Source organism: Spermophilus citellus (genome assembly GCF_964194105.1).
Source record: "Spermophilus citellus genome assembly, chromosome: 4".
Classification (NCBI taxonomy): domain Eukaryota; kingdom Metazoa; phylum Chordata; class Mammalia; order Rodentia; family Sciuridae; genus Spermophilus; species Spermophilus citellus.
Genome location: NC_138185.1, coordinates 200,017,254 through 200,041,187, shown reverse-complemented (window position 1 = coordinate 200,041,187; position 23,934 = coordinate 200,017,254). Strand labels below are relative to the sequence as shown.

Sequence of the window (23,934 nt, the reverse complement as noted above, 5' to 3'; positions counted from 1 at the left end):
CCACTATATCAGTGCATGTGTATCAGTCTCCACGGTCCCATTGAAGAAACGAAACCCTGCTCTTCTATTCTAATAAGTTTCACAAATATTTTTTTCTTTAACTGTATAAGTTAAAGTCTTGGAACTTCAGTTTCTTCATCTGTAAAATGAGAAAACTTGTCCAGATTATTTCACAGTTGGTTTTGAAAATTTCAAATTAGATCATTAAGATATGTGAAAATATTTCAAAATGCATAATCTATTATGTAAACATAAGATGAAAACACAAAACACACACAGGTATTTTATGGGTTGCAAACTTGCTAATGGTCAGCAGAGCCCTAGAACTTCAAGTAAACAATAATTTAAATAACTGTACAGAATCCCTGCACTGACAGGGAAAAGGCCAATGCAAATTATCAGGATGTACTCAGTAGACTAGTACTCTTATCTTAGATCAGGGATAAAACAATCAAAACTAAATGTTCCTAAGTGGACACCCCATAAAATAATTATTATATGGCATTTGTCAAATTGTTAAATGTTTAACAGCTCCTTTATGTTCTTGTTTTGTTTGTGGGACTTCAGTTCCAGGAAAAGAACTAGGTGGATTGCAAGGACTTATAAACAAAACAAAACAAAACAATCATTTAAATTACCAAGGGCATATAGTTCACCTTTTGGGTATTTCTGCTGGTACACAATATATATCAATCAAAGTAGATAATGACTACAATCAGAGGTTATTGTGTATTCCTTTTTATTTTTACTTTTTTAAAGAGGTGGAGGTCTTTCTCTGTTGCCCAGGCTAGCCTTGAACTCCTAGGTTTAAGAGATCCTCCTGTCTCAGCCACCAAAGTGGCGCGACCTGTCCATGCAACTAGGTTGGGTTTGTTCTACTAGTTAATCATCATTTTATTCTTCAACTCTTAATATTTGATAGCATTTCAATAATGGTCTGTTAAATCAATAAGCATGTTAGCATACATGCAGAGTAGTGTGTGGCACACAGTAGATACTCAATAATTATTTGTTAAAAAGAGTGCATGATTACCATGTGAATTTGCTCACTATAAAAACCTATTTGACGTACAAAGGGTGAGTCTGAAATACACAAATACTCTCCTCCCCTGACAAATCTGGTAAATTTTATGCCCATTTCTCAGAATGGTTCACACATGGTGTTTTATTGTTTAAATACTAAATTAAATTTTGGTTTGAATGTACCTTAGCATAGTAAACGCTCAGTGTTTGCTAAAAAGTAATACACATACTCAGAAAGCCAAGCCGTTACTCCAGCTCAAACACCCCGCTCAGGGGCATGAACTGGACGCCTGCCAGCTCACACTTATCTGGTGATCTCTACACCTTCTTAGATTCTATCCTACATTCGTTCCTAGCCAAATGAAAACCTTTTGAAAAAATCTTTCCTCTCAAGTGCTTCAAGGTCCCAGCTGTCACCAGAGCATCAAGGAGCTGGGGGGTGGTGACAGCTTCATCCTCCGCCTCCTCCTGGCGCGCCCAGGGGGCGAGTGGGCGGGCTCAAGGAAGGGCCTTGTGGCTGTTCCCTATTGGAGCTTGGTTGCTATGGTGTCGCCGACCTTAAAACAGCTTCTTCCGGAGGTTAAAAGAGAATTACTTCCAGGTCTGCCCGTAGTTGCCATGGCCGACTTAGTTGTCACTAATCTCAACAAAAATAAAACCTTTGCAGTGGGCTTCTAGGAAATCTTATTTAACCATTTAAGCTCCTGATTATGACGTAGTATCACAGTGTTCCTCCCCTTTCAAAATATTTATTATATATTTTTCGATTATTAGCCAGTCTCCAAAATGGCGCCGATGGCATCTGTAGGTCAGAGGTGAGTCACGTGGCCCCTCCCGGTTCCGGCGTGGTAGAGGCCCCGGGTGGCGAACAAGTCTCCGGCACCATGTCTGGTTTGTCTGGCCCTGTAGCCCAGCATGGCCCCCGCCTGTTGGCGTTGCTGTTGGCGTTCCTGCTCGGACCCAGCTCGGTCCTCGCCATCTCTTTCCATCTGCCCGTTAACTCCCGCAAGTGTCTCCGCGAGGAGATCCACAAGGACCTGCTAGTGACGGGCGCCTACGAGATCGCCGACCAGTCTGGGGGCGCTGGCGGCCTGCGCACCCACCTCAAGGTGCGCCACTGGGCGGTGCGGGGCTGGGGGGGAACCGGAGGCTTGGGCGAGGGGAGGCTTAGTCCCGGTAGTCCGGCCAGCGGAGGCCGGAGTTGACCTGGCCTTCCCCCGAGCGCGAAGGTCGCGCGGTGGGGACCGCCCCCTCACCTCGCTCGTTGGCGTTCGCGGGGCGGGGCGGGCGGCCGAGTCGGGAACCCTTGGGATGGCCGACCAGGCCTTGGCGGAAGTGGTGGCTCTCTAGCTTGGGCGACCTCGACTTTGGGTCGTTTTCAGGACCCTGTATCTTTGGCTCTCAGGTACCTTGAGCCGTAGTTCGGTTCTGCAAAGAAGTCTGATGTCGGGGGTCTGTGGGGATTGGCATCGTACCTACGGGAAAATACTGGAGACAATAAAGCTTACCGTGATTAATAAAACTTGTTATTTATTGAGCATCTGCTGTGTCACTGCCTGTGCTGCTCTGCGTACGTTACCATAAGTTAGTGTGCACATCACCTTGCGAAGCAGGTGGATTCTGTTAGCCCTGTTTTACAAAGGAGGAAACTGAGGCTCAAGTAGAATAAACCGGTGTTACAGATGGTATCGCTTCTTAGGTTGGTAGCCGAGTATGTTGGGAATGTGCTGCCATCTCCTCCCCTTGCTTTTAATGTGTAAATCCTGGAATTTATTAAAGAGCATTATTGATCACAAAATGGTGTTTTTCCTTTGATAATGCTGGATGCCCAGACTCTGCTAAATCTCAGCTGTGCTCCTGGGTCATGACAGCTACTTTCCATCTCATTTTGCAGTAAGAGTGGCCTGGACTGAATTTTGAATCTTTAATGTAGTTCCATATCAGTCAGGATTTGATTGTGTTTTAGGTAATTTTGCTCATTCACAATAAAAACAGTGGCGGTTTCTTTTTGACAGAATGGGGCTTTTCTTGGACAAAAAAAGAAAAAAAAAGGTTTTTATTTTTTAACAGACCTTAAGCTATAACACCATATTGGAAGATACAGGGTAATGTAATTTGTATTGTATTTGGAAGATATAAACTGTTTTCAGAACTACTGTTTTGTGACCCATCCTTTATTATTATTCTCTTTGGGAAGTAAACTTCTGTCTACCCAAGAAAGTAGCGATGGAAAAATTTTAGAGGCAAAAAGGGTTTTGGAGGTAGTGTTTCTGGCTCTTCAGAGGATACAGTTCATCAAATAATTTGAGCAGTGAAAGAGACCTTGCTGCCATCTCTGGTGTAACCTTCAATTTTTTTTTTTTATTTTTATGTTTTTACACCTCTTCAATGGCTTGCTATTGCTCATCGAATAATTTGAATCTTCCAATATGCTTTGTAGTGCTTTTCATTTTCTGTTTCTAAAGCTTTTTATATTGCCACTTCCCATGAAGCTACCCTGAACAGTACCCCTAAACTCATTGTTTTGCTATCTTTATTGTAACTACTCATGTTTATGCCTTGTTTTCCTTATTTAACTGTTAGTATTCTGTGGCAGGGATTACTTTCATGTTCATGTTTTCCAGAGTGCTAAATACATTGCCTTGCTTTTAGTAAGCATTCAATAAAAACGACCATAGTACAGCCTTGTGGGAATTATGTCTGGATCTAAGGCTGCAGAAGGGACCTCAGCAGCAGGACTTTGTGCAGCTGCACACTAGCATTTCACCACCTCTCTAATGTGTCTGTTGTGGTCTGTGGCTACTAACCAGTTTAACTGGACTACTGGGGTCCAAAACCTAAATGTCAAGTAGATAATATAAAGGAAGGAATTGGGCGGAAGGAAGGAAGGAAGGAAATCCAATAGCAGGGTGAAAAATGGAGAATAACAAGCACATGGGTGCTTTTGTCACATCATTTTTCAAAAAAATGCAGAAACCTAGATTTTGATATGAAACTTTTGATTTAAATGTCACCAACTAATTCAAGTTAGTTTTGGCTTTGGTTTGCTTCCAGTGCTACAGTCTAGTGAGTCTACATTTATACTTCTTTTTTTTTTTAAATACAATATCTTTATTTTTATGTGGTGCTGGGGATCGAACCCAGTGCCTCACAGATGCTAAGCGAGCATTCTACCACCTGAGCCACAACCCTAATCCCTTACATTTATACTTCTTAACCAGATTCAGCAATTGTCAGGGTCCATACATATTTTATCTGCATTGCTTTCCCTTTATTATTTTATGTTAAATTACTTTAATTTTTTTTTTTAGTTGTTGATAGATCTTTATTTTATTTATTGATTCGAGGTGCTGAGGATCAAACCTAGTGCCTCACACATGCCAGGCAAGTGCGCTACCACTGAGCTAAAACCCCAGCCCTTTATGTTAAATTATTTTAAAGTAAATCCCAGATATCATGGTATTTCAGTCCTGCATACTTCAGCATGAATCTCTTTAAAAATATGAACATAACCACAATATTATTATAATCACACCTCACAAAATGAATATTGAAACTGGGCACAGTGGTGTGTGTTTATAATCCCAGATACTTGGGAGACAGGCAGAAGGAGTGCAATTTAGTTTGGAGCTAGCTTGGGCAACATAGCAAGACCCTGTCTCTTCAAAAAAAGAACTAAGGCTGGGGCTGGGATTGTGGCTCAGTGGCAGAGCATTTGCCTAGCATGTGTGAGGCACTGTTTCGATTCTCAGCACCACATAGCAATTAAAAAAAAAAACAAAAACAAAGATCCATTGACAACTAAAAAAAAAAGAACTGAGGCTGAGGAGGAGGATCACTTGAGCACTTGAGTCCACAAGTTCAAGACCAGCCTGGACAGGTTGCTCATCGAATAATTTGAATTTTCCAAAATGAAAGTGAGAACCCTTTCTCAAAAAAAAAAAAAAAAAAAAAAAAAAACCAAAAAAACCCCCACCTTTTTAAAAAAAATTTTTTTTTTGATGATTCCTTAATATTATCTAATACCTAGTACATACTAACATTTTCCCACTTGTTTCAAAAAATATCTATTTAAAAAATTCCTTTGTAGCTCTGTGAGGTGGCAGCATGCCTGCAACACCAGCTACTTTCAAGGAAGGAGGATGGCAAGTTCGTGGCCAGCCTGGGCACCTTAGCAAGACTGTGTCTCAAAAAGGGCTGAGGATGTGGCTCAGTGATAAAGCACCCATGGATTCAATCCTTAGTACCAAAAAAGTGTCTCAGGTCACTTATCTAGAGTAGTCTACTTTTCCCCCACCTCTTTTTGAGGGGCAGGGGGAGTTACTAGGAATTGAACTTGGCGCTTGACCCCACTGAGCCACATCCCCAGCCCTATTTTGTGAGATAGGGTCTCACTGAGTTGCCTAGTACTTTTGCTTTTGCTGACGCTGGCTTTGAACTCTCAATCCTACTGCCTCAGCCTCCTGAGCCGCTGGGATTACAGGCATGTGCCACCACACCAGGCTTTTTTTTTTTTTTTAATAGAGCTTACAGTTTTATTGTTGGGAGGCAGTTGTCCTTAAAGAATGTTCCACCTTTTGGATTTGTCTTGTTTTCTTCCTTGATGTATCATTTAACTAATCCAGCCCCCTATATTTCTTATAAAAAAAATGTTATAAAGATGTAATCCCATTGTTTTTTTTCTTGGTAAGGGTACTTGTGGCTGGTGCTGTGTTTCTTGTGGCATTGCAATAGGAATACTCAGTACTTTTTGTGCCTCTTAGTGCTATAAAGACGATCAGTGGATTGAGATGTATATAAGTGGCCTCCTGCACCACAGATTGCCACAGTGTTAACAGACATTTATCTTAAGAGATCTGAAGTCAGAATTCCTAATATCAAGTTGTTAATAAGGCTGTGTTCCTTCTGGAGAATCACTTTCCTTGCCTTGTCCAGCTTCTTGAGGCCATCTATACATTCTTTGGCTCTTGGTTCACCATGTCTCTTTCTTCAAAGCCATTAGCATAGTGTCTTTCCCTGTTCTGTCCCTCTCTTTTCCTCCTTTTGAAGCCTCCCTCCCTTCCTCCTTCCCTCTTCCCCACTTCCATCATCTCATTTTCCCTGACTCTCCTGCCTTGCTCTTTCTCTTATAAGGACCCTCATGATAACCCCCCATCTCAAAACCCTTAATTTAATCATATCTGCAAAATCTGGTTTCATATAAAATAACATTTTCACAGGTTCTGGAGATTAGGATGTCAGCATCTTGGAGGGGATCATTTTTCTGCCTGTCTAGGTGGTAACAGCCTGAAGCCTCCATTGTAAAGGTTTTTTTTGGGGGGGGGGCATTACTGGGGATTGAACTCAGGGCATCTCAACCACTGAGCCACACCCCAAGCCCTATTTTGTATTTCATTTAGAGACAGGGTTTCACTGAGTTGCTTAGGGCCTAGCTTTTGCTGAGACTGGCTTTTGTTATCCTCCTGCCTCAGCTTCCAGAGCTGCTGGGATTACAGGTGTGTACCACTATGAGTTTGCTATTAATCTTTCACTTAGAATCCATTAATGACTAGTATGAATCTATTCATTAAGGTTGTGAAATGATGATTTTCTAATTCTGATATTTCTAAGGAATTCATGAAGTAAGACCATTTGATTATCTACATATGGTTTAAAACATTTTCCCTCGTAATTTCCAGTGTGAGTGTGAATCAATGAGGGATTTGGGTTTGTTTTCTTATCTTTTTTTTTTAAAGTATTTTACTGAACTCTTTTTATTGTTTCGATTTTTAGAGTCTTTATGTTTTATTCAGTTTGCATCTGTAAAAAAAAATTGTTCCTTTAGCCCCTTCATATTGGCTTCTGTATCCTTTTGATACAATCCTATTAGTTTTGATAACTTCTTCATTTTCTCGCACCACAAGATGTCCTATCTTTTTTTGTTTGGTTATACTGGGGATTGAACCCAGGGCCTGACGCATGCTAGACAAAGACTCTACTAATTAGCCATATCCCTTTTAGATTTTATTCTGAGACAGGGTCTCACTAAGTTACCCACACTATCCTTGAACTTGGGATCCTCCTGCCTCAGCCTCTTGGTAGCTGGGATTACAGGCATTTACCACCACCACACCCAGCCCCTAGCCTTATCTTACATTTATCATCCCTAGACCTTAGAAGAGTATTGTTCCCTCAGTGAGTCCTGGTTCTTTTTTATAGGAAATGGTATTTAGAGACCACAGACTGGATGTCATTTTAAAGATTGTAATATATTGTGCAGCCTGAGCAACTTAGACCCTATCTAAAGATAAAAAATAAAAAGAGCTCAGGATGTAGCTCAATGCAGAGTACTTACCTGGCATGTAGCCCCTTAGCACAGTTTGTGATTATTTCATGTATCTGTTCACTTCTGCTTTTTCTTCTATTTTGATCTCTGGTGGCTCAGACTCTACCTCAAGGATTTTCTCAGTGCATCATTGAGGGTTCAGACATGTAATTCCTGAGCAGAGGAGTTCCTTTTTATATGCCAGGCCATGTTCTAGGTCTGAGCCTGTGGATTGTCTACTCTTTGGTCACATATGCAAAGCAGCTGTGGTTTGAGTTGAGGTAGCAGAAAGGAGAACTTCCTATAGTGCTAACCCCAGCTATCTGAAATTGTCATTTGGTGGTTGGTTGCTCCAAATGAGGCAGTCTCTTAGAGGATATCTGTGAATATAGGACTGGGTTTACCTGACCAACGCATATTTTTCCTGCACCTATGTTATCATATCCATGTTGCTTCTTTGTTTACCCATCTCTTCAGATAGACTGAAAGTTCCTTAAGTGGAGACTTTATCCCATCCCAGCTGTGTATGTATCTAATACCAGGGCCTTCCACACAGTAGAACCTCAGCAAAAGGAATGAGGCATTGTCCTTGCATCAGCTCTCATCTTTCCTCTTTCTCTTTTCTTTTCTCTACTCTTTGTCATGACTGTGGTCATATTGAACACCTTGCAGATCTTTGAATATAGTGTTGTTTTAACCTGAATCAGCTTTTGCTTTTTTGTACCTCTATGTGCTTCCATTACATCCTGTTTGATGTGTCACTCTTTATGTAGTGTGGTCCTTACATGTTGAGCTCCTTAATGTCTTATCTGTCATTGTGTCTTCAGTTTAATATATATATATTGTTGTACAACTAGTTAAATTTGGTTGGGTTTTTGTGGAGGAGGGGGTACTGGGGATTGAACCCAGGGTCTTCTGCAGGCTAGGCAAGTACTTTGCCATTGAGCTGCATCCTGAGCTCTTTTTATTTTTTTATCTTGAGATAGGGTCTCTCTAAGTTGCCCAGGCTGGTCTTTTCACGTCTGCAAAGTACCCTAATGGGTCCTGCACAATAGAAAACCCATTTATCTCAGTCCTCTGACAATTATATGAGCTCTGTCATCCCTACCTTACACATAAAGGTTGTTTTCCTCTATTGAATAAAATTTGAATTGCTCATCTGACATAGGTCATTGAAGTGACCAGATACTAAATTTTATAAATTTGTATTCTGCCAATATGAAATATTTTAATGATAAAAATTTTAAGCATTTTGGGCTGGGGCTATATAGCTCAGTTGGTAGAGTGTTTGCCTCGCATGCACATGGCCCTGGGTTCATTCCCTAGCACCATACACACAAAAAATGTAAACATGTTTTAAATGTGATTCTTCCATTCATTCACAACTATTTATTTAATATTTGGTACATGTCTGACCTGGTGGGGATTAGGAATGAATAAGGACAAGGTCCTTGAGCTCTAATGGGGAGCAAAGACAAAAAAGTTTTAAAAAGGAAAGGGAAGGGGGAAAAAAAAAACAAATCCTCAGGTAGTGAAAGGTACTATAATGAAAAGCCGGGTGGCTGGGGTAGCAGTGATTGACGAGGTGAAGAGTATTTGAGTTAGGGAGGTCCTCTGGACACAGATACAAATGATGGGAGGGCCTCTGCTGCAGAGATTACTGCTTCAGGCCCATCAGAGATGCATTTCATATTGAGATTTCTAGTTGTGTCTACCCCATGCCTCTCTTCCTCATTCTTTTTATAAATTGAGGCTAAGTTAGGCTCAATTGTATTTGATTTTGCTGTACAAAATTGAAGCAAGAAGTATCACCTCATCATTTATCATTAATATGGAAATTACCCCATTACTTCAGATAGATAACAAAAGCTTGTAGGAATTAAAAATCAGCTCTCTTAATTTTGAATTTAAAATTACATTATTGTTGTGCGCAGTGGCACATGCCTGTAATGCCAGCAGTTTGGGTGGCTGGGACAGGAGGATCACAAGTTCAAAGCCAGCCTCAGCAATTTATCAAGGCCTTAAAGCAACTTAGAGAGACCTTACCTCTAAATGAAATATAAGAAGGACTGGGGATGTGGTTCAGTGATTAAGTGCCTCTCGGTTCAATCCCTGGTACCAAAATATCAAAACCAAAAAACTTTATTTTCATTAGGACTAGGTAATACAATAATAGTAGGATCCACCACTACTGTTTATTATTTAAAATCCTGATTAATAGTGGAAATTGGGGATGAGTTAATTTTAGGGCCTGACACAAGTTGTTGCCTAAGGGTGATTTATATTTTGGAAATAGATTGCAGAAAAAGAAAAAGTTGTGAAGAGTTGTAGTCATTACTATAAAGGAAAGAAGAGGTTGATGGTAATAATTTAAATAATTTATAAACACATTTCATCTTCCAAATCTAATCAGTCTAACTTTTTTTTTTCTCGTTGTCATTTTCGAAAGTGCTGACAATTCTTTGTCTAAATAAGAATTTTTAAATATGGATATTATGCCCAGTTACTGTCTTGTCTTAGTCCTTCCCAGTGAGCTTAAAGAAAGACAAACAGGGACTGGGGTTGTGGCTCAGCGATAGAGTGCTTCCCTAGTGCTTGTGAGGCACTGGGTTCGATCTTCAGCATCACATAAAAAAAATATATATATATATATTTTTTAAAAGACAAACAGATCATTTGCCTCGAGTCATATGCCTACTCACAGTCTCAGACTAAAAATTATCAAGAAGCAACCTAGCAGTTGGGAAGCCATAGTTTATGATCCCCCCCCCAAAAAGATATATGGAAAGATACTACATATATTATAGTTTTTAGATTTGGGGGATGATTATATTTCAGTTTATTATTACTTAGTATCTACCAAGTGCTTTTCTGTATTGAAGATGAGAAAAAAATGGGATGCTTGTTGCTCATTTCTCAAAAGTAGCTATCCTTGGGCCAGGTGCATTGGTACCTACCTGTAATCCCAGTGACTGGGGAGCTGAGGCAGGAGGGTCACAAGCTCAGGGACAACCTGGGCAATTTAGCAAGATCCTGTCTCAAAAAAGAAAGAAAAAAAAGGCTGGGGATGTCACTTCATGATAGAGTGCCCCTGGTTTAATCTCACCCTCCTTCACACCCCCCATCCATGTAGATTTTTTTTTTTTTTTAATCAATGAGGACCCTTACTCAGGCTGATCTCTCTTTCTACTGGGAAAAGTACAATCTTTTAAAATTTATATGTAATGTGGCTATTGTCCAGATAATTAGAAGTAGATGGTTCAGTACAAAAGGCTAATTGGTACTTAACATTTTATTTTGTTAAAATCTAGGGGTGTTTTGTTTGTTTTTTGTCTTATGTGAAAATTTTCTAGTTTTAACTGGGTAGTGGTACAAGTCTATAATTTCAGCTGAGGCAAGAGGATGGCAAGTTAGAGGCCAGTCTGGGCAGTTGTGAGACTTGGTCTCAAGCAAATTCTAGATTTTAATTAAAACCTGACCCTGTATTTCCTTCTCTGTAAAAATTAAAGGATTTTTACTTCATTTAAAGCTTATTCAATAAATAATTGTCCACACATCTCCCTGTTTTGAATTGATCTAGAGAAGGACACTATTTACAGTTTGAAATTGCTATATTATATCTTCATGGTAACTTCTGAAGACTCAGTCTAATTTCTAGGAAGTGAGACAGACTTATAAAGGTAACCTAGAGGGGTGCAGTGACTTATGCTGTTTCTGGTGTGAATTGCTGACTGGTGGTTGATGATAAGCTAGTGCCCCCATATTCATAATGCAGCCTGGCAACTGGGACAGTAGAGCCCTCTGTGAAATCAGCCAGCTGGCCTCAGATCAGAATTTGGACTTCCAAACAAGACTCCAGCTTGAGGGAGGTTGATGTCATCTGCTTTATCCTGTGCCCCCAACCTCATTGTTCAATATAATGTGTGGGAAGTCAAGGGACTAGTTGTTAAGAAAGAACAAGGCTTTGTTTGTGCCTAAAAGGGTCATGCTGGAGGTTTTTACCGTAAATAACTTTGGAACAGTATGAAAAAAAACATTTGATCTGGCTTCACCCCCACAGTAGTGTTGTTACGGCAGCAACTGGTTTTTCCTTCTCATTCCTTCCCTTCCCCCTCTTCTTTCTCTCCATTTCTTCCCTGCTAGCTTCCCTGCTCCTCAGTCAAGCATGACGTATTGCCTGTGTTAAGTTAATGTAGCAAATGCTGATGGAAGCAGGAAGAGAGCATCTATCCATTATCTTACCAGTGCCTGGAAATTTTCCATTTCTGGGTCTCCACACTTGTACAAAAAGCTTCCCAGCCTCTTTGATCATATTTTAGCTTCAGCAATACTTCTGTGCTGTGCTATGTCATTACTGAATTGTGTTAGAAATCTGAAAGAACTTGATGTTGCTAAACTCTGCTTGTAGCTTTTATAAATTTGACTTTGTTCTGGGTAAAATCTAGATGTGATCCTTTGATTTCAGGAAGGCAGTTGATAGACTTTGTACTTGCTGTTGATTGAAAGATCAGGATAAATTCATTTTATGCCCATTAAACATAAAGGCTAGGTCATCAGAGTTGTCCATGTTCTTCATTTTTGAGATACAATCACGACTTATGGTAGCCCTTTTGTTTTAATTTATTTATTTATTTATTTATTTTTTGCAGTGCTAGGCATAGAATCTAGGGCCTCATGAATGCTAGGCAAGTGTTCTGCTGTTGAGTTATCTGCCCCAATCCCTGTGGTAGTGTTTAGAAAGCCTTATTTCTGATATTATTTTCCCAGTCTAAAGCTAAAGTCTTGTCAATGAATTGGTATTCTTTCTGCTTTTCTATATCTTAGGTAATAGACCTGTTGAATCAAGACTTACTCATGAACTCTCACCAAATGAAGCATATACTCTACAATCCTGATCATTACATATGCCTACACAGTCCTCCCTCATGTCTCTGTTGGATCCTTATGTGGTTATTATTTATCAGATTAAAAACCATATCTAGGGAATGTGGAGACATCTTAGAGTCTTTATAGTAATCCTTTTTGTCAGATGAAAGGATTAAATACCTGTTCTGTTAGGCATTTTCTATCCCTTCAGTTTCTAAATCTTGATGCTGCTTCCTTGAGAATTTACCTATTTCTGTTTTTCTGTTTCCATGCAGTAACCATTCAGGCTGTAATTATCCCTGGGTTTGGTCAATACAGCATACTTTTATCTAGTTTACTATCTATTAGTAATGTTAGGTTGAAAGTATGCTTAAGGATCTAAATGTTCTATAGAGTTCTGAATTATCACTAATGATTATAACAGCAATAATGCTAACAGTTACTTTAATAATAGTAACATTTTACTGAGTGCTTGTTATGTGACTGACACTGTTCTAGGCACTTCACTGTATTGCATTTAATAATCCTCACAGTAACCTTATGGAGTATGTATAGCAATTGTTCTTATTTTGCAAATGAGGCACAGAGATTAAGGAACAGGCTCAAGACTTTACATCTAGTAAATGGCAAACTGTGATTGGAGCACAGACTCTAGAACCATCCATCTTATTTACTATTCTATACTGTCTGTCAAAGAGAGAAGGCTATGTGTTTTTGTTTCAGTGCATTTTTATTCCATATCAGTGTTTCTAATTTGTCAGGAACTACAAGGTTGATGGTTATTTTTAAAATAGTTGTATATTCAGTGTTATTCCACAGACTGATCATAACCTGAAAAAGACAGAATGCAGGTTGGAGCCATTTGAAGGAAATTATCTTCATGTTTCTTCCAGCTTAAAACTGACCAGGCTGGGGATGTGGCTTAAGAGGTAGCGCGCTCGCCTAGCATGCGTGCGGCCCAGGTTTGATCCTCAGCACCACATACCAACAAAGATGTTGTGTCCACCGATAACTAAAAAAATAAATAAATATTAAAATTCTCTCTCTCTCTTTAAAAAAAAAAACAAACAAACAAACACTGATTGACCTCTGCTGCTCCCAGCAAAAACTTTGTTGTTTTGGGGATCTTTTAAAGTGAATCAGGGGAACATATTCTTGGAGTGATGGGGTATGGTGCTGACTCAGCAAATGAAAGCTATGTGTGCCTTGTGCCAATAGGAAGACACAGACTTGCCACCTCTCCTTTGGTTCATGTGTTATTTTATTTATTTAGGTACCAGAGATTGAACCCAGGGGCACTCTACCACTGAGCTATATCCCCAGTTCTTTTACTTTTTTCATGTCCTGCCTCAGCCTCCTAAATCACTGGAATTACAAGCATGTGCCATTGCACGGGCTTGTGTGTCATTTTATGAGAGTAGGCAAAGACTAGTCAATGAACTATTTGTATATACTTCATGAAAAGTATGTAAAAATGCTTGTTGGCTTGCTTAGCTCTAAGTAGACTAAATTTGAGACTCTAGAGTTATGTGCATACGTATTTGTGTTTGACTTAATCTGTCTGGATATTTTGTTTGCTCATTTTTGTTTTTGGTACCAGGGATTAAACCAGAGGCACTTGATAAACTGAAGCACAGCCACAGACCTTTTTATTTTTTATATAAGACGGGGTCTTGCTAAGTTGCTTAGTGCCTCGCTAAATTACTGAGGCTGGCCTGGAACTTGCTATCATCCTGCCTTAGCTTTCCATATTGCTGGGATCATAGGCCTGTGCCACCACACCCAGCTCCCTGGATATATTTTTGAAGTTTTATTTTTAAATGATTTGATATTTACAGAAAAATAGTGAAAATAATATGGTTCCTATTTACCCTGTACCCAATATCCTGTCACTAATTCTCACATTAGCATTGTATATCTGTCAGGGTAAATGAACCAATATTGTTTCATTATTACTAACTAAATTCCTTAATTCAGATTTCCATAGACTGGGTTTTTTTGTTTTGTTTTGTTTTTTTTTTTTGTTTTTTAAAGTGTTTTTCGGTTCCAGGATCCCATCTTGGATACATTATTATTATTATTTTTAGAGAGAGAGAATTTTTTTTAATATTTATTTTTTAGTTCTCGGCGGACTGAACATCTTTGTTGATATGTGGTGCTGAGGTTCGAACCCAGGCCGCACGCATGCCAGGCGAGGGCGCTACCGCTTGAGCCACATCCCCAGCCCAAATACATTATATGTAATCATGGTTCTTTTTGGTTCCTCTTAGTTGTGACAGTTTCTTGGGCTTTCCTTGTTTTTGATGACCTTATGTTTGGGGAGTACTAGTGTGGTATTTTGTAGGGTGCTCTCTAATGGGATTTGACGATTTTCTCAAGATAAGGAACCGGGTACAGTGGCGCTGCATGCCTGTAATCCTTGCAGCTTGGGAGGCTGAGGCAGGAGGATCGTGAGTTCAAAGCCAGCCTCAGCAAAGCCAGGTGCTAAGCAACTCAGTGAGACCCTGTCTCTAAATAAAATACAAAATAGGTCTGGGGATGTGGCTCAGTGATCAAGTGCCCCTGAGTTCAATCACTGGTAACCTGCCCCCTAAAAAAAAAAAAAAAGAATGGAGTTATGGGTTTTGGGAGAAGACCACAGAGGTCAAATGTCATTTTCATCATATCATATTAACATTATTTATCACTGTTTATATTGACCTTGACATCTGGCTAAGTGAGTGTTTGTCAGGTTTATCTATCCACTGTAAAGTTATTTTTCTTTATATTGTGTTCTTCGGAAGGAAGTTATTTTGTGCACCCCACACTTTAAAAATGTGGAGTTATGCTTTATTTTGAATGTCCAGTATTTACATAAGTTGAGAGATTTGTCTTCCTTCCCCTACTTATTTACAATCATTTATACCAGTATGAATTCATGGATATTTACTGGGTACTTTGGATTATAATCTTATTACTATTTTATTTTGTTGTTTAAGTTGTTTCAGCTTTGGCCATTGGGAGCTCTTTTGATTAGTTCCTGTGTCTCCTTGATGTTTCTACATTCTTAAAGTTTTTTCCTTTTTGAGCATTTCCTTTCTGGCACTACAAGATGCTCCAGCCCATCTTGTACCTTTCCCACTCACCTCAGTCCTAGCAGTCCTAGCGTTTGCTTTTTCAAGGAGTCCTGATTGGAGAGTAAGTGGTATTAAAAGCCAAGATACAGTTGGATAGTAATGTTAAGACATCTTTTCCTAGTATCCCCTCAACACTTGTAGCAACAAGTGGTCAAAAGTAGTCCCATCCTTCTTGCAGCTTTAGATTGAGGCTGAATTCCATGAACTAGAGGACTAGGCTGGAATGGGGAGGAAAGTTGTATTGGTGAGGGGTAGGAGACAGAACCAGGGCACAGGAGTATTGGTATTAGGTCCTCTGAGTCCTAGCTCTGCATTGCCATACATTGATACAGAGGTTCACTAAAAGTACCTATTTGAATTGTATTTGAAAGTCCATGTTTGAAAATGACAAGGACCTTCCTGATAAATTGTTGTTCATGTTAGTTCCAGGAAAATTTCTCTGAGATAAATTTGTGAGCTTTCATCAGAAAACAAACCATGTGTAACCCAGTTTATTTCTTTTTTTTCTTTTTTTTTTTTTAAGAGAGAGTGAGAGAGGGGGGAGAGAGAGAGAGAGAGAGAGAATTTTTAATATTTTTTTTTTTTTTAGTTCTCGGCGGACACAACATCTTTGTTGGTATGTGGTGCGGAGGATCGAACCCGGGTCGCACGCACGCCAGGCGAGCGCGCTACCGCTTGAGCCACATCCCCAGCCCCCAGTTTATTTCTTAAATGTTGGCTTCCAGAAAACTTATTAGAGCCATATTTATTGTTCGGATATCATTTGTTGACTTCAGGCTCTTGAAAACGTATTTGTTTCTTCCTTTGTGAGCTCTACTTATTCCTAACTGCTTTATTGGCCTAAGCTACTTAGATTTTTGAATGTTTGATAAAGGAATAAGACTTTAGGAGCAGGACTTGCTTAGGAACCTAATTCCAGCCACTGCCTGGAATGGTCCAAGAAAATCTAATTCTAGATGAGTTTATTTTCCCAGTGGCCTCTTCTCACTTATTTGACAGTTTCAGTGTGAGTATTCACATAATCTTGATATCATCCACTCTACATATATAATTAACACTTTTCCTCCTGCTTTTTAAGTTGTGAACTTTGGTTTGCTTTTCTTTAGAATGTGTTACCTAAAAACAAACTTGATGTCATATGAGTGAGTTTTATAGCTTAATATTACCTTCGTTCAATAAAAGAACTTCATAATAAATATTAAGTGTACTTTTATTGTTAAAAGAATCCTTTAAAGTTTTACTATTATAAGTGAAAGCAGTGATTGTTTAGCATAGTTTTGTAGTAGAAATTAAGAAGAAAAAAACCCTCTCAATTCTTGAAAGAAAAAAACCCAGATGATCTTTCAAGGTGATCTGCAATCAGAACTTTTTTTGGGGGGGGTACTAGGGGTTGAAGCCAGGGTTGCCTTACCATTGAGACATTGAGTTACATTTCCATCTCCAGCCTCTTTTTTTTTTTTTTTTTTTTTTTTTTTGAGACAGGGTCTGAGTTATTGAAGGTTTTGCTAAATTGCTGAGGCTGACTTCAAATTTAAGATAATCCTGCCTCGGCCTCCCTAGTCACTGGGATTATACGTATGTGCCACTGTGCTTGGCAATAATCAGAACATTTAATTAAAGGAAATTAAAAACCATCATTTAAACCTTTTAGACTTTGCCAGCTCAGATTAGTCATTGTGTGGGGCCCAGTTTCCTGTTCCCTAATAGCTACCTGCTGGTGTGTGCAATGATGTTGGGGTTAGAGGATATGATTTTTTTTAAATCTAATGACTTTGTTTGTACTTTGTTCTTAAATAACTGCAAAATTATATGAAGAATATAGATGGGAAACCTACAGATTTTTAGAAAAATATTAGGATCTGTTAGAATGTCAAGTAGTCATATGAGTTAGCCCAACCTAAAAGTTCAGTTATCAAGTTACCTGCCTGGATTTTTAAGTTATTCAAATTAATACTGTCACATAGAGTCAGCTAAAGGTTATAGGGAGTATAGAAATGTGAAGACCCTGAGGGAACTGTGAGCATTGTCATACAGTATTTCTGGGAGGTCAGTTTCATGCTGATAGAAGGCTGCAGTGGGTTGATCCTCTGCCTTCAGCCTCTAGTGATGCATGTAAGTCTTTGCCCTAGGATGAATCTCGAATAACTTCTCAGATATCATTGGACAAAGGAAATGGTTCTTCCTTGACTGAAGTTCCTCAGTACAATATAGAAGAGGACAAGTTAAACAACTTTTACTCCGTCTGAGTACCAGTAGGAGGCGTGGAATGTTCTGGAGTCTTTCAGAAAAACATGGAAGACTTCTTTTTTTTTTTTTTTTTTTTTTTTTGGTACCTGGGATTGAACCCAGGTGCACTCAACCACTGAGCCACATCTCCAGCCCTTTTTAAAAATATAATTTTAGAGACAGGGTCTCACTGAATTGCTGAGGTTGACCTTGAACTCATGATCCTCCTGCCCAGCCTTCCGAGCTGCTGAGATTACAAGCATGCGCCACCATGACTGGCAAGATGCCTTAATTCATTTCACGGAGCACTCTGTGTAGGAATTTTTTTCTTTTATGGTGCTGGGGATTGAACCTAGGGCCTTGGGCATGCTAAGCACATACTTTACCACTGAGCTATGTTCCCAGCCCAAAGGTGCCTTAATAAGAGTTTTACGATCTGCACTTAAGCATCTTTACGATCTAGAGAGATTCTTCTCCTTAAACTTAAAAAATAACTTTTTTGAAGGACACTTTCAGTACCTTAGGAGAAAATAAAGAGATATAATCTGTTCTTCCAGGAAATAAGGTGGTTGAGCAAATGTGTGCCAAATCTTGTAAACCCTGATAAATTGAGTTGTTTGTCCTAGAACAATGACCTGATCTCTTTTCTTACCTGAGTGTGGAGATGATAAAAATCTATGATGACTGTTCAGTGCTCTAACCTTGATGCCTATTCTCTGCTGTCCTCTACTGGTTTCACTTAGTGTTTAAATATTTCTAGCAACCTGTAAGTCATGCCTTCTTTTTCTTAAGAATTAAGCTGGTGCAATGAGCAAATCTGGAAACTTCATTTACCCAAATTCTCCTCCGAGAAGTTCTGTGTTGTCTGCAGCTTCATTCATAGGAGCCAAATTCAAATTAAGGTTTTCACATCAGTTTGGAATGTAAAAATCTGTTATTCCTGCAGTCTCCTTTTTTGAATTTCCTCTTACTCTGAAGTGCTATGATGGTGCTTTGGGGGTTGCAGAGTAGGGAAGTATCAGGATGGGAGAACTCATTCTGAAGAAAGGAAGGAGTGGAACAACGCGGTTACTGCACATTACTTTGGGATTTGATTAGTTTTTTGTTTTTAATATGTGTATATTCAAGGTTCTCAAGTAGTTGTTTTTTTTTTGTTGTTGTTTTTTTTTTTTGCTTTTTCTTTTAGTTGATTAGTCTAAAAGAAAAAGTGTCCCACAAACAAGAGCCTTTATGAATCTTCAGAGCTAACTTCCCTAGCAGGTTGTTTAGCTAATACTGACTTCAAATTCTTGACCTTCCAACTGCCTATTCATCTCTCTAAGGTGGGGAATGCAGTCTGAAGAGGGCTGTGTACCACTTGAGAGACTCTCAGCTCTCCGATTTGCACTGGTGGAAGGAATCTAAATACTCTGGTTATTCTTTCTTGTCTTCCATGTATTCCAACTGAGCCCTTCATATTTGCCATCTTTTCTACCCTAAATGTCTTTATTCCTCTTCTTCCCTTGATTGAGATTCTTCCTTTAGGATTTAGTTCATATTAATTGCTCCAGAATACACTCTGACCTTTTGTAATCCTATAGCACTGTGCTATCTCTAGTAGTGCACTCTACATTGCAATGAAGCTGTTTTATTTCTTTTTCTGCTTCATTTTGGTATAATTGATAAGTAGAAATTATATATATTCAAGATGTACAATGTGATATTTTGATATACATTGTGAGGTGATTGCCACGATCAAGTTCATTAACATATTCCATCACCTTGTACAAATAACCAACATATATATGAAAAGGTGTCCATCATCACTAATCGGGCAAATGCAAATCAAAACTAAAATGAAGGTGTATTGTTTTTTATACCTTATCTTTATTTAGATTCTTAAGCACTTTGAAGGTAGAATCTTACTCATCCCAAATCCTGTGACCAACACAGATCTAAGTATCTTCGGTGCTTGAAAAATTAATGATGTTTGATGGCAGAAAATATTGCACGAATATTAACAAACCCTTTTTCATTAACACATCTTTCAAGTTGAGTAATGATAATATTCTTTAGTTATTAAGAATTTTTTCCAAAGTGAAATAGCTTTATTATTATTTTTGACTATATACCTTTGTGGAAAATTAAAAGAAAATATTAAAGTATGAAGGGAAATCTTATGACTCAGAATTAACTACTGTTAAAAAAGTGCTTTTAACAGGGCATAGTGGTGCATGCCTGTAATCATAGCAGCTCGGGAGGTTGAGGCAGGAGAATCTCAGCCTCAGCAATTTAGGAAGTCCCTGAGCAACTTAGTGAGACCTTGTCTCAAAATGAAAAATAAAAAAGGGCTGGGTGCCCCTGGGTTTAATATGCACTACCAAAAAAAAAAAAAAAGGGGGTGCTTTTAAATATATAAGCTTAAATGTATGCTACTCCATTTTTCCTGTTTATAGTTTTGCCTATAAAAGAATTATAAAGAATGTTTGTTTTGTTCCTTTGGAAGAAGTCTATTTTAACAAACAGCATTAGAACATCTAGTTTAGTTTAATGAAGCCACTATTTTTATGTTTCACATTGCAAAGTAGCTTCCTGACTTAGATGATGAAATAATGCCTTTTGCTAAGACAGCCATGTGCTCTTAGCCTGGAATCCAATTTTTTTAAGTTACCACATCATACTTTGCTTTGTATGTGGCCATTCACTTAATAATATATGCCCCTTCATCTGTGCTTATAAGTCTTTTTCTTTTTCTCCTTTAAGTGGTACTGAGAATTGAATATAGGGTCACTTTACATCACTGAGCTATATCCCCAGCCATTTTTATTTTTATTTTGAGACAGGGTCTTGCTAAATTGCTTAGGGCCTTGTAAATTGCTGAAGCTGGCCTTGAACTTTTGATCCTGTTGCCACAGCTTCTCAGTGCCACTGGGATTACACACACCTGTAGGCCATTCTTCAGTAACGGAGCAGTTTAAAGCAACCTACAAGAAAGGAATAATCATTTTAGAAAGTCAAAGATGTCTCTCAGGAGAAACTTTTTGTTTATACCCCATGTCTTGCTCCCACTGTGTAGCCATTGCAGGAGTAGATCTCCCAGATGTTCTTCTTCATGCACACCTTCTTTTCCATTCCACTTTCATACTTCTGCCCTGTCAGGATTTGTTTTAGAGAATAAATGTGTTTTTATATATTTTTTCTCTTCTTGTGTATTGTATATGTGACATGTCCCTCTATAGGAAATGATTGAATTCTACTTGGTATAAAGTGGGGTTTTTTTCCCCGATAAATGCAAGTTACATAACTTAGAACATTGGCTGGATCAATTTTTCGTAAGGTAAGACATCCTATAGCAGCAGCAGATTTGAGACTCAAGTGTGGTTAGGCTTTTTGAATGAATATCATTTATTACTGTATTTAGATTTCATATTCTAATCCAGTCTCATCTTTGGAGATGGTTGGAGCATCGTAATGTTGCTGAGGACTATTAACTATCTTTTATGGATAATGTCTCATTCTATCCCCAATTTCTATAAGTACCCTTTCTGAGTGTTATTTGCTGTCTATTCTTATATTTTTATTTTAGATCACAGATTCTGCTGGACATATTTTATACTCCAAGGAAGATGCATCCAAGGGGAAGTTTGCTTTTACCACTGAAGATTATGACATGTTTGAAGTATGTTTTGAGAGCAAGGGTAAGTAATCAGAAGATTTTCCTTGAATTGAGCATCTTCTCCAACTCTGTAGTGCCCCCGCTATAGACAGCAGTTCATTTCTAGTTTCAATTTAGTTTTCGTTCCTTCTGATATGGAGATTTGATGTCTTGTGGCCTTTGAAACATCTTCTGAAAGATTGTCTAGGTGGAGTAGAAGAGTGATGAAGTAAAGCACAGAGAATACCTTGTGAACCAATAACACTTTTCATAGAATTGGGGTGGTGGTGGAGGGGAACAGTCCTAAAATCCACTTGGGGGAGTAAAAGGTCCAGAATAACCAAAGTAATTCTAAGTCAAAAAAGCAATGCTGGAAGGCATCATAATACTTAACTTCAAATTATACTTCCGAGCTATATTAACAAAAGCTGCATCATACTAGCATAAAAACAGAGATATAGACCAATGGAACAGAATAGAAGATACAGATGAACACACACAGGTATAGTCATCTGATCCTTGACAAAGGTACCAAAAACGTATGTTGGAGAAAAATCAGACTTTTTTACAGTGTTTAGAAAAATGGTTATCCATTCTTCTATGAATGAGATGAGGTCCTTATCTCGCTCTGCACAAAAGTCAACTAAGATAATCAAATACTTAGGAATTATACTTTGCAACCTAGAAGAAAATGTAGGGTTAATCAGCATTAAAAGAGAATAAAATTATGGCATTTGCAGGTAAATGGATGGAGTTGGAGAATATTATGCTAAGTGAAGTAAGCCAATCTCCCAAATCTAAAGGCCAAATGTTTTCTCTGATTAGTGGATGCTATCTATGACGGGGGGTGGGGGGTGGGGGTGGTGGTGGAGGAACTTTGGATTGGGCAAAGGGGAGGGTTGAGAGAGGTTATAAGGGTAGGAAAGATAGTGGAATGAGATGGACATCATTACCCTAGGTACATGTATGATTGCCCAAATGGCGCATCTCTACACCATATACAACTAGAGAATTTAAATGTTGCACTCCATTTGTGTATAATGAATTGAAATGCATCCTGCTGTCATGTACAACTAAGTAGAACAAATTAAAAAAATTAATTTAAAAAAAAAGAAAAGAAAATGTAGGTCAACACCTCAATATATAGGCAAAGGCAGCAACTTCCTCAATAGGCAGGAAATAATACTAAGAATTAATAAATGGATATCATCAAATTAAAAAGCTGCTGCACAGCAAAGGAAACAATTAAAAATGTGAAGAGAGAACCTTCAAAATGGGAGAAAATCTTTGTTAGCTATTCTTCTTAGGATTAATACCCAGAATATACAAGAAAAAACCCTCACATAACCCAATTAATAAATGGGTGGATGAACTAAACAGACACTTCTCAAAAAAGAAGTATAGAAGGCCAACAAATATATGAAAAAAATTTCAACATCTTTAGCAGTTAGGGAAATGCATATCAAAACTACACTGAGATTTTGTCTCTTTCTAGTCTGAATGGCAGCCATTAAGAATACGAAAAATAATAGGGGAACTCGGGTTGTGGCTCAGTGGTGGAGCACTTGCCTTGCACATATGAGGCATTGGGTTTGATCCTCAGCACCACTTAAAAATAAACAAATACAATAAAGGTATTGTGTCCAGCTAAAACTAAAAATATATATATATATATATATATATTAGAAGAATATAAACAATAATTAATATTGGAAAGCATGTAGAGAAAAGGGAACAATTTCACACTGTTGGTGGAATTGTAAATTAGTACAGATGCCATGGAAATCAATATGGATGTTCCTTAAAAAACTAGGAATGGAACCACCATGTGACCTAGCTATACCATTTCTTGGGATTTATGCAAAAGAATTCATATTGACATGCTATAGCAATACATACCCATGTTTATAGCAGTGCAATTAATATTAGCCAAGTTATGGAACTAACCAGGCGTCCGCCAGTTGATGAATGGATAAAGAAAATTTGGTATGTATACAAAATGGAATTTCATTCAGCCATAAGGAATGACATTATATCATTTGTAGGAAAATGGATGGAACTTGAGAACATTATTTTCAGCAAAGTCAAGGGTCATATGCTTTCTCTCTTATGTGGAAGGTGGAGAGAAAAAAGGAAAAGAAGGGGATGGGGAATCTCGTGAAGATCAAAGGGAGACCAGTACACCAGAGAAAAGGGACCAAGTGGAGGAGGAGAGATAGAATAGGGAAATAATGGGAAATGATATTGACCAAATTATTATATTGTATGTGTGTGTGAATATGAAACAGTGAATCCCACCATTATGTATAATTAACAATGCACCAATAAAAACAGGGTAAAAAAGATATAAGCAAAAAAAAAAAAAAAAACTTTGTGTGAAACTTAGTAGTAGATACATGTCATCATACATTGATCCCAGCATCACATTTGGAATGTAAGTCAAAAGGGAACCTAATATAACTGTGGGCTTTGGGTGATAATGATGTATTGTTGAGGTGTATCATTTATAACAGGTTACCACTTTGGCAGGAGATGTGGATAATGAGGAAGGGTATGCACATGTAGGAGTAAGGGGAAATGGGAAGTCTGTCTACCCTCCTCTCAGTTTTGCTCTGAACCTAAAATTGCTCAAACAAAATAAAGTTATAATTAAAAAGGGGGGAGATTATCATTTTCCAGGCAAATATAGAAAGAGATTTACTGAAAGTGTCTTTAGGCCATGATATCAGCTAAGGGAATAAACTGGCTATTCTATGCAAGAGACT

The 23,934-nt window shown here is 38.4% G+C and overlaps 1 protein-coding gene across 1 annotated transcript in view; it reads left to right on the top strand.

Annotated features, from left to right (window-relative positions):
* The first annotated feature begins 1,870 nt into the window (after positions 1-1,870).
* TMED10 (transmembrane p24 trafficking protein 10) overlaps positions 1,871-23,934 on the top strand; it is a 35,860-nt gene continuing 13,796 nt past the window's right edge. The window contains exons 1-2 of the mRNA XM_081290125.1: positions 1,871-2,132; positions 21,101-21,212. Of these exons, the coding sequence (XP_081146251.1) occupies positions 1,908-2,132; positions 21,101-21,212 (337 nt within the window). The 5' untranslated portion in view covers positions 1,871-1,907. The remainder of the gene's footprint in view (positions 2,133-21,100; positions 21,213-23,934) is intronic.